The 11,429-nt window shown below is 36.4% G+C and overlaps 1 protein-coding gene across 5 annotated transcripts in view; it reads right to left on the reverse strand.

Annotated features, from left to right (window-relative positions):
* LMNTD1 (lamin tail domain containing 1) overlaps positions 1-6,435 on the reverse strand; it is a 66,827-nt gene extending 60,392 nt beyond the window's left edge. For 2 of the 5 annotated variants that reach the window (XR_002515586.2, XM_009180402.4), the window contains exons 1-3: positions 6,336-6,435; positions 5,013-5,132; positions 1,706-1,935 (exon numbers count right to left, since the gene is read on the reverse strand). Coding sequence is in view for 4 of the 5 variants with exons in the window: in XM_009180402.4 (XP_009178666.2) it covers positions 1,706-1,935; positions 5,013-5,062 (280 nt within the window). In the remaining variant the exon portion in view is untranslated. Of the gene's footprint in view, positions 1-1,705; positions 1,936-4,982; positions 5,133-5,211; positions 5,595-6,335 lie in introns of those variants that run through there. The other 3 variants (XM_021922124.2, XM_009180413.4, XM_009180403.4) reach the window with 3 other exon arrangements.
* Between the last annotated feature and the right edge of the window lie 4,994 nt (positions 6,436-11,429).

Genomic DNA, 11,429 nt, shown 5'->3' on the forward strand with positions numbered 1-11,429 from the left:
GGAATAAAATCATCGTTCTTAAAGAAGATTCCTCAAAGTATTTTGTTGAGAAAAAAAGAAACATTTGGAATTACATTAATTCATTCTCAGTTGAGTACTTCCTTAATCCTTAAATTCCTTTGGGAAAGGATAATATACAGCATCTTTCTTAACAGCTCATCTCGATAAATAAAGGCCTTGCTATTTCAAGAGAAAAGAAGACACATTAACTTTGGTCCCAGCTGTTATTTTGTCTAGAACAAAAGATGGCAATGAACCAAGTGCAACAAATCTCAGTGAACCTAGACATCTATCTAGAGAAGTGGAATCTACAGTAATGGAAGGAGAAGACTACATCCCAATTCAGCTCCCATACTGTAAGGGGAAGCCACTGTATTTCATTTTTTTGCCCCATTGCAAGGAGCCAAAGTTTAACCCAAATATAGAACATATGCCATGATGATATAATGATGAATGACAGAAAATCTTTTCTTCCCAGATCTAAAATTTGTATTTACATTTTCAGTATGTGGGTTTTGGTCATCCTAAAGGTCAGTGTAAACTTAGGAGGTTTCTTGGGAAATTTTATACTTGTCATACAAAAAATGAAACATAGGGAATATGACCATAATGGCAGGAGGAAAAAACCCTATATAACCCGCATCAAAGATTTTTTTAAAATATCAGAAACAAAATGAAATATAGATGAGGGGCAGCCAGACTGTAAATGAGTACAGAATGGTAGAGGATAATGGAGGCATCAGATAGTCACTGGACTATTTTTGCTACCAGTTTTGAAACTTGTTAGTTGATTGGCAATTGAAACACAAACTCCAAATCTAGTCTATTTTAAAAGAAGGTGATTACAGGTATGTTCAGATGAACAACTAATGTTTATTGAGTATTTATTATGTGCTAGGTAATTTTCATAAAATTTAATCCTTAGGATAGCCCTGTGACATTTCTATTTTAATCTCCGTTTTGCAGTGGTGGAAAATGAGATGCTGAGATGTTAAGTACTCTACCTGATGCCTAACATTGTAGAAAAACAGTAGGTCCTGTGTTTTAAAGGATGATAGTGTTTTCAGTAAACCACAAAAACATACCCTCAAACTTCCCTAATCATGGTGAGAAACAAACACCCTAGAGCATGGGTATTGCTGAGCACATTGTTGGTAACAGTCAAAACTTTACTTTTTCTGATCATAGTACTGTTTTCATTTTCCTCTCCTTCAAGTTCTCCTTATTGTTTTACCACTTTCTCTCCATTATTTTATACCTACTTTATGTTACATCTTTGTCTCATCTATCTGTCTATTCCTTACTTAAGCCATACATCTCCTAAAGGCACAAAGTACACAAGATATGGCTTAATCCTTCTGGCAGTGTTCAGAGAAAGGGCAGTTAATGCTATACATTGGAATTTTTAATCTCTAGCAATTCTAATGTATGTTAGCAGTCAACTCATGAACCATCATGATAACTCAAGATATCTTAATTATAAGGATGATATATTTGGCACATGCATGTATGTGGCCTGAATTTAACACCCCAGTTCTAGGATCAGTGATGACCATAGTTAAGTTACTTTTCATAAGATGCTAAGAAGTTAGCATTTTGGGGGACTAATAATAAAACATCATTCTGGCTGAGAGTCATATATGCAATCTATTGAAATACGTGCTTTAAAAGTACTCTAAAAATATGGGGTTCATATTTTGCTTACCCAAACTGTTTTCCATTCGGGAACAGCTACCTGCAGTAGCTTTAGAAGTCAATTGTCCAGTTGTTGATATAGTTACTCCACTAATCTGAGGACTAGACAGATGGTAACCAAGAGGCATTCCACTGGATAATGAAGATGACAATGGCAGTGTTGTGCCAACCGAACCCACCATCTTTGGGGAAAAATGTACTAAAGAATATACTGGGGGAGTTCCAAGTTTGTCTTCTCTTCTGTGTACAAAAAATATAATAAACAAAACAAATAAATAAGAAAGTAAAACTGGCTGTTAATAAAAGAAGCATGGGCTATCATTATTACCCAGAATTCTGCTTTTCAAAGGTAATATGCATCCAACACAAGCATAATAACATCTTGTATTTCTCGTTCTAACAATCTAAATAAAACACTTTATTATCAATTTATTATATGCTTTAAAATATTTGAAAATTAACAAATTTCTATTGTAGATGGTTCTGAAAATGTGTAAGTAGAAAAAAGATAATACTAATCATTACAATACCACCAACAAGACATTTTACCATCTCCTTCCAGGCTTTTAAATGTAGTTTTTTACTCTAAGTTGAGACTTTATAAGCCATTAATACCTCCACTTTGATCATTTATCATATTTCCCATTTCCATTACCATAAAATCATGATTATAATTCTGGTTTAATATATCATTGTTTCCTTTATGCTTTTCCTTTAATTCCTGTTGCTGCTTAACTACCTTTTCTATATTAAGATTGTTTAGTGAATGTCTGCCTTCAAATAAACTGTACATGTTTGTGTGTGTGTATGTGTATTGGAGGGAATGACAGAAAAGAGAGAGAAAAAAGATCATTTTCACGTACTATTTTTAGTACGTACTAAGTGAATCTTACCATGAACAAAGATTTCCTTTCTTTTTTATAACTATAAAAGCATTTGTTAACTAGTGCACAATCATTTGAACAAGGTTCATAAGCTTCAGTACAATTATTTTACAAGTTAAACAACACTTCATTGACATGAATCCTGAAAAGACTTAGGACATTTCATTTTATGAGTCACATTGAGGCTCTTCCCAGTGACCTCAAAGCAATTTTTGGGGGTGCATGTGTGTATGCATGCATGTTCAGTGCTTAAATTGTGAACAAAGTCCTTGAATCCAAACCCATTATTTCTCTGAAAAATGAGACAAATGGCCAGTTCAACCATCCCCTTTCTGGGGTCCACATATCTATCCACTATAAGTCCGGAACTAATTATTTTGTCTCCATGAATTATCTCTGTTTTGATCTATTTCCCAGAGCTCTTATAAAGTTATTTTAGCCAGCCTCTACATGTTTTTCTTTCAGGTCCTTATAGGAGAATGAGGGCCTGGAGTTTCCTACTCTGCCATCTTGCTGCGGTCACCCTCAATGTCTCTTTGTTTACCAAGAGGTATTCACAATCATTTTGTTCTACAATGTGAAAGTTCCTTTATCAGAAATCTTATACCTGGAGAGTTTTGTATTCAAAGCTAGACTGCTCTTAATGTGCCTCTCAGAGGGCACAGACATCTCAGGCAAATTTTTAAAATAATTAAATGGCATTGGCTTTGAAAATATCATGATTACTAGGCTTTGAAAATGTCATTATTACTAGTTAATAAGCACGTGCACTTAACATCCTGCTGACACTCCAAAAATTCATATTTGTCAGAAAAGCTTTAACCTATGAAGATACACTATTGAGTATGACTGTAGAGGTAGTGGGAAGGAGACTTTAGAGGTAAATTGTCAGATTACAGGTATTTCATCTTTGTTCAACATGAGACAGGATTGTAAGACAGGACTTCTCCCTGACATTGACTACAACAGCAGATAAATGCTTTTCTCTTTCAACATTCCTTACATCTGGGCTTCATAACAGACTGGCTATTCTTTTCAGTATGTTCATTTTATAAGATCTCAATTTTTTTTCCTCTAGTAAAACAATAGCACTTTAAAATAAATTTAATTCCACAAAAGATTCCCAAGAAGCCTTAACAAAATCTTTGCAATCACAGAAACCTGTCCTGGAGCTATAGGGTATTCTTATTTTGGTAGGTGAATAAGAAATTTTTCTTTTCTTTTTTTTTTTTTTTTTTTTTTTTTAATGAGACAGGGTCTTGCTCTGTCATCCAGTTTGGAGTACAGTGGTACAATCATAGTTCACTGCAACCACCAACTCCTGGGTTCAAGTGATCCTCCCACCTCAGCCTCCCATGTGCTGAGACTACAGGTGCATGGCACCATGCCTGCTAATTTTGAAAAAAAATTGTGTAGGCATGTGGTGTTTCTATGTCGCCCAGGCTGGTCTCTAATACTCCTGGCCCCAAGTGATTCTTTTGCCTTGGCCTCCCAAATTGCTGGAATTAACAGGCATGAGCCACTATGCCTGGCCGAATAAGAAATTTCTAATGGCTGCACACATCTTTGGAAGAGCTGAGACATTTCAGGAACAAACTCGTGTGATATAGCCCATCATCTGAACCTTCCACTTGCCTACTTATTAGTCTTCTTTTGGAAGATGAGAGATTTTTCTCAGGGCTCAGTTAACTTTTCCTTAAGCATAAGTAATTTTCTAAGCCCCTTCTTGGTATCTCACTCCTTCTGTAATTGATTAACATTAAACCAGGGGCAGTAACAAAAGCTTAAGTCTAGCATTTCCCTGCTACTTTGGGAGACACTGCATTGATCATATTGATGACAATCATTTCTCAGAGGACCTCTAAGAACAAATGTTTAAAAATGGACTTGGACTGAACAATCAACATAGGACTTTTAGGTCCAAAGTAACTATAGCATTAAATTATGTGTACTCAATAAGTCAATTTTAAAGAAAACATTGGAAAACCAATGGTAATGCTTTAGTTGATGAATGATTTATATTAAATGTAAAAACAATGATTATAATTTTATATAACATTCTCACAGACATTTCCAAAACCAATATTCTGGTAATTTTTTTTTGTCCCCAGTTCTGTAAAATAGTTCTAGAAAGAAACTATTTCTGTAAATTGCCTTAACATATTAAATGGGAACTTTGGAATCTCAGCTAGGTCTTATACTGTGGAGATCTGTCCAGGTGGATTTTTATACTTCTCAAGGACTAGAACCTTATAAAACAGTAGTTGTGGAACTAGTTGCATGCTACAGTCCTTTATTTCTAGAAAATTTGTGAGATGTATTCTAATTCTAACTGGTTCATAAGGTATTAAAACAAAAGCAGTCAAGCATGCCATCATTCCTCCTCTATAACTCAGCTCTAACTCTGCTTTTGTCGCATCTATGCAGGCTCACTGTTCTTGTTTCTCCATCTTATCTTCCTGTTCATAGACTTTATTCTGCATTTGCCTCCAGAGCTTCCTGAATGTCTCATGTATCTTTCATCTTGAGTAGAAGAGAAGTCTCTTTTCTTTCCTAGGAAAGCAGATCATAACATCAGATGATGAATATCGCTGAGGTTCAAGGCAGATTTTTGTTTCCAAAGTGACCTCACCTGTTAATCCAACTACCTTCAAACATCAACCAGGTTTAATAATTTCTTTACCAAACTAGCACCAGAACCAGAATTCTCATGAGGATATGTAAGTACCAACATAGCCAATCCTGATCTTGGCTAAGGATATCAGACAAACCACAGTGAAGGTGTGTAACGTTCACTGGAAGCAGCTTGAGAGACAGGGCAGTAACTTTGCAAAGAGACCTTTATGACTACAGTTGTTGCATCTGGCCAACACTGCCTCTTAGAACTATGAGGTAATGTCTCCATAGTAACCAAGTTCCAGTTTCTGAACAATTACTATGTTGATGCTGTACCTTCTTTGCAGTTTGCAGACATTAAATAAAGTAATTTGCTCTTAGGAGAGCCATATCTTCTACCAGACTTTGCCACCAAAATTATTGATATCTTGTTTTGTATTTCTAAGAGTCAAGGCCAGTATGTACATACTGGGGAAATTAATCACAACTCTTTTCTTCTTTTTTTTTTTCCTTCTCTCTCTTTCTTGACAAATACTTCGAGCACATGGAAACAGCTAGGCAGCAAGAATAGAAACCATAAAACTTCAATGCAAAAAGAAGCCTATTGGTAGAAATAGTAAAATCAAAACCAGAACACCTAAATTCTTCGCCTAGTTTTGCCAGCAGTATGATTTAGAAGAAAGCACTTAATTCGGTTTCTATTCTGTGTAAAACACTCACACTTAATGTTTCATGATAATGATAGTATGACAATAAAATTAACAAATATGAAAGTACATGATTATATACACGAATAAGATATATAAATGATGATTACTGGATGAGTGAGTTTATTAAAAATAGTTAATAAGATTCTACTATTTCTTAAAAACTGGCTAGGTACCATGAATAATGCCTGCTTTCAGAAATAATACTAAAATATCTTCTAACATAGATTCGAAAATGATTTTTAAAGATAATAAAGTAACTTTTAAAAAGTCGAAAAGAAAAAGTCAAGACGTATAACACATAAGGTAAGTTAAAGGAAAGTAAACGTGCGACTGCATTTCCTCCATCTCAGAGATGTAGCAAAATTCCTTATGAACATTATGGGCCAATTATGTAAATACAGCATCAGAAAATTTATAAATTTTTACTTACTTTTAGTAAAGAATTAAAAATGGGCTTGTCATTTCTTGTCACTCTCCCAGTCTCCCTACCTGTACCAGTCTGGATGGTTTTCTAGCTATTAAAACTTTCTCTACTTGAACTGCATACATTAGCATAAAGTCATTATGACCTCATTGGTTTTATCAGAGAGCCTGCTCATATTTTCCAGCATCTTTTGGACAAATAAAATTCTGTCAGCTGAGAAAAACTTCTGAAGGCTTTAAATTTGTGAGTGTTTCGATATTTATTCCCCATACCAGACATTTTTCTTTCTATTATTTTTTTTATTATACTTTAAGTTCTAGGGTACATGTGCACAACGTGCAGGTTCGTTACATATGTACACATGTGCCATGTTGTTGTGCTGCACCCATTAACTCGTTATTCACGTTAGATGTATCTCCTAATGCTATCCCTTCCCACTTCCCCCACCCCACAACAGGCCCCAGTGTGTGATGTTCCCCACCCTGTGTCCAAGTGTTCTCATTGCTCAATTCCCACCTATGAGTGAGAACATGCGGTGTTTGGTTTTCTGTTCTTGCGATAGTTTGCTGAGAATGATGGTTTCCAGCTTCATCCATGTCCCTACAAAGGACATGAACCAATCCTTTTTTATGGCTGCATAGTATTCCATGGTGTATATGTGCCACCGTTTCTTTTTTTTTTTTTTAAGACGGAGTCTCGCTCTGTCGCCCGGGCTGGAGTGCAGTGGCCGGATCTCAGCTCACTGCAAGCTCCGCCTCCCGGGTTCACGCCATTCTCCTGCCTCAGCCTCCCGAGTAGCTGGGACTACAGGAGCCCGCCACCTCGCCCGGCTAATTTTTTGTATTTTTTAGTAGAGACAGGGTTTCACCGTGTTAGCCAGGATGGTCTGGATCTCCTGACCTCGTGACCTGCCCGTCTCGGCCTCCCAAAGTGCTGGGATTACAGGCTTGAGCCACCGCGCCGGGCCTATGTGCCACACTTCCTTAATCCAGTCTATCATTGATGGACATTTGGGTTGATTCCAAGTCTTTGCTGTTATGAATACTGCCACAAGAAACATACATTTGCATGTGCCTTTATAGTAGCAGGATTTATAATCCTTTGGGTGTATACCCAGTAATGGGATCACTGGGTCAAATGGTATTTCTAGTTCTAGATCCTTGAGGAATCGCCACACTGTCTTCCATAATGGTTGAACTACTTTACACTCCCATCAATCGTGTAAAAGTGTTCCTATTTCTCCACATCCTCTCCAGCATCTGTTTCCTGACTTTTTAATGATCGTCATTCTAACTGGTGTGAGATGGCATCTCATTGTGGTTTTGATTTGCATTTCTGTGATGCCGGGTGATGATGAGCATTTTTTCATGTGTCTGTTGGCTGCATAAATGTCTTCTTTTGAGAAGTGTCTGTTCATATCCTTTGCCCACTTTTTGATAGGGTTGTTTGATATTTTCTTGTAAATTTGTTTAAATTCTTTGTAGATTCTGGATATTAGCCCTTTGTCAGATGAGTAGATTGCAAAACTTTTCTCCCACTCGGTAGGTTGCCTGTTCACTGTGATGGTAGTTTCTTTTGCTGTGCAGAAGCTCTTTAGTTTAATTAGATCCCATTTGTCAATTTTGGCTTTTGTTGCCATTGCTTTTGGTGTTTTAGTCATGAAGTCCTTGCCCATGCCTATGTCCTGAATGATATTGCCTCGGTTTCCTTCTAGGGTTTTTATGGTTTTAGGTCTAACATTTAAGTCTGTAATCCATGTTGAATTAATTTTTGTGTAAAGTGTAAGGAAGGGATCCATTTTCAGCTTCCTACATGTGGCTAGCCAGTTTTCCCAGCACTATTTACTAAATAGGAAATCCTTTCCCCATTTCTTGTTTTTGTTAGGTTTGTCAAAGATCAGATGGTTGTAGATGTGTGGTATTATTTCTGAGGGTTCTATTCTGTTCCATTGGTCTATATCTCTGTTTTGGTACCAGTACCATGCTGTTTTGGTTACTGTAGCCTTGTAGTGTAAAGTCAGGTAGCATGATGCCTCCAGCTTTGTTCTTTCGGCTTAGGATTATCTTGGCAATGAGGGCTCTTTTTTGGTTCCATATGAATTTTAAAGTAGTTTTTTCCAATTCTGTGAAGAAAGTCATTGTTAGCTTGATGGGGATGGCATTGAATCTATAAATTACCTTGGGCAGTATGGTCATTTTCACAATATTGATTCTTCCTATCCATGAGCATGGAATGTTCTTCCATTTGTTTGTGTCCTCTTTTATTTCACTGAGCAGTGGTTTGTAGTTCTCCTTGAAGAGGTCCTTCACATCCCTTATAAGTTGGATTCTTAGGTATTTTGTTCTCTTTGAAGCAATTGTGAATGGGAGTTCACCCATGATTTGGCTCTTTGTTTGCCTGTTATCGGTGAATAAGAATGCTTGTGATTTTTGCACATTGATTTTGTATCCAGAGACTTTGCTGAAGGTGCTTATCAGCTTAAGGAGATTTTGGGCTGAGATGATGGGGTTTTCTAAATATACAATCATGTCATCTGCAAACGGGGACAATTTGACTTCCTCTTTTCCTAATTGAATACCCTTTATTTCTTTCTCTAGCCTGATTGCCCTGGCCAGAACTTCCAACACTGTATTGAATAGGAGTGGTGAGAGAAGGCATCCCTGTCTTGTGCCAGTTTTCAAGGGGAATGCTTCCAGTTTTTGCCCATTTAGTATGATATTGGTTGCGGGTTTGTCATAAACAGCTCTTATTTTGAGATACGTTCCATCAATACCGAATTTATTGAGAGTTTTTAGCATGAAGGGCTGTTGAATTTTGTCAAAGGCCTTTTCTGCATCTATTGAGATAATCACGTGGTTTTAGTCTTTGGTTCTGTTATATGCTGGATTACGTTTATTGATTTGTATATGTTGAACCAGCCTTGCATCCCAGGGATGAAGCCCACTTGATCATGGTGGATGAGCTTTTTGATGTGCTGCTGGATTCGGTTTGCCAGTATTTTATTGAGGATTTTGGCATCGATGTTCATCAGGGATATTGGCCTAAAAATGTCTTTTTTGTGTGTGTCTCTGCCAGGCTTTGGTACCAGGATGATGTTGGCCTCATGAAATGAGTTAGGGAGGATTCCCTCTTTTTCTATTGATTGGAATAGTTTCAGAAGGAATGGTACCAGCTCCTCCTTGTACCTGAGGTAGAATTCGACTGTGAATCCGTCTGGTCCTGGACTTTTTTTGGTTGGCAGGCTATTAATTATTGCCTCAATTTCAGAGCCTGTTATTGGTCTATTCAGGGATTCAACTTCTTCCTGGTTTAGTCTTGGGAGAGTGTATGTGTCCAATAATTTATCCATTTCTTCTAGTTTCCAGGAATTTATCTACTTATTTTAGGTTTTCTAGTTTATTTGCATAGAGGTGTTTATAGCATTCTGTGATGGTAGTTTGTATTTCTGTGCGGTCGATGGTGATATCCCCTTTATCATTTTTATTGCGTCTATTTGATTCTTGTCTCTTTTCTTCTTTATCAGTCTTGCTAGTGGTCTATCAATTTTGTTGATCTTTTCCAAAAACCAGCTCCTGGATTCATTGATTTTTGAAGGATTTTTTTGTGTCTCTATCTCCTTCAGTTCTGCTCTGATCTTACTTATTTCTTGCCTTCTGCTAGCTTTTGAATGTGTTTGCTCTTGCTTCTCTAGTTCTTTTAATTGTGATGTTAGCATGTCAATATTAGATCTTTCCTGCTTTCTCTTGTGGGCATTTAGTGCTATAAAGTTCCCTCTACACACTGCTTTAAATGTGTCCCAGAGATTCTGGTATGTTGTATCTTTGTTTCATGTTGTGAGATTTCTACCTTAAGAAAAAATTAAAAGTGGCAAAATCCCATATTCTTAAATTTAAAAAACAGACAAAATATTACATATACACAATTTTTAAAGAGTTGAAGAACACAAAGAACTGGCTTTATATGTTTTAGTTCTCTGCCTCCACATGTGGAGAAGATTTGCACAGCAAGAGATTTTATTAAATTGGTAATACAAATAAAATTTCTTGCGTGAATGAAGGCAGCATATATAAAGATAATTTTCTTCCCTTCTCAGGCCATGGGTAATATGTAGTTGAGTAATCATCAGTTCAGAATTACAGTTTTAAACACTATGTCATGTTCCATTATCTAAGATTAAAAGAGTTTGGAATGCAATTGTAGGAATTCAATTTCATATTTATACCCACATAAAAATAGTATAAATTCCTATTATAAAGCCCTTTGCTAGTCCAAAAATGTACTCAGTCAATTCATTTCTTTTACACAGATCCACGTGTGATAATAGCCTCAGACACAGATGCTATTATTTTACCTTGAAGTTAGAGTCACATTAAGGTCCTACTAGGGGTATTTAAAGAGAGGCTAGAGGACATGTACTGGAAGTTTCAAGTTTCAGACAGTTTATTCAAAGTAATCTTCATGGGGCTTCCCAATCACAAAACCCTGTTGAAAAACAATACTAAGGTCTTAGATCTGCATTTCTAGGCTGAGTCTCAAACACTGGTTTGAATCCTCAGACATACTAATTTTAGCAATAGTTCAAAACAACTGTCTAATAACTTGACACACTACAAGTATTTTAGGAGTAGCCTTTGTCCGTAAATCTTTTGTATTCATACTCTTTAGAGGAATGTAGCACTTATTTTTCCAAGTCAAGTCAGGACACCTCAGACTTGTTCAGGAGACGGAGATTCATAACATTTGCTCTTATTTGCAGAACACTATAGTCTCTATAGTAATTTTTTAAAAAAATATAAACCAATACATTTTTTATTTCACCTATACACTTTTAATCTACCTTACGAAGTCACAACCATGAGCCCAATTGTCTTGAAATAAAATAACACCCAACAAATGGTTGAACCAAGAGTAAATGGTTAATTTTGAGGTTTCCTATTGATATAAATTTGCGGTTTCATTTTCTTCTGTCACATATGGGCAATCTGTAGCAGAAAAGTAGCCTGGAGCCAAAGCCTATAAAACATTATTGGAGAACAATTTGAATTGAGAAATTCTATTCATTAGCTTTTATTCCCTCTGCAAACAGGATAAAGGCAGTCA

This window comes from Papio anubis, chromosome 9, assembly GCF_008728515.1.
Source record: "Papio anubis isolate 15944 chromosome 9, Panubis1.0, whole genome shotgun sequence".
Taxonomy (NCBI): domain Eukaryota; kingdom Metazoa; phylum Chordata; class Mammalia; order Primates; family Cercopithecidae; genus Papio; species Papio anubis.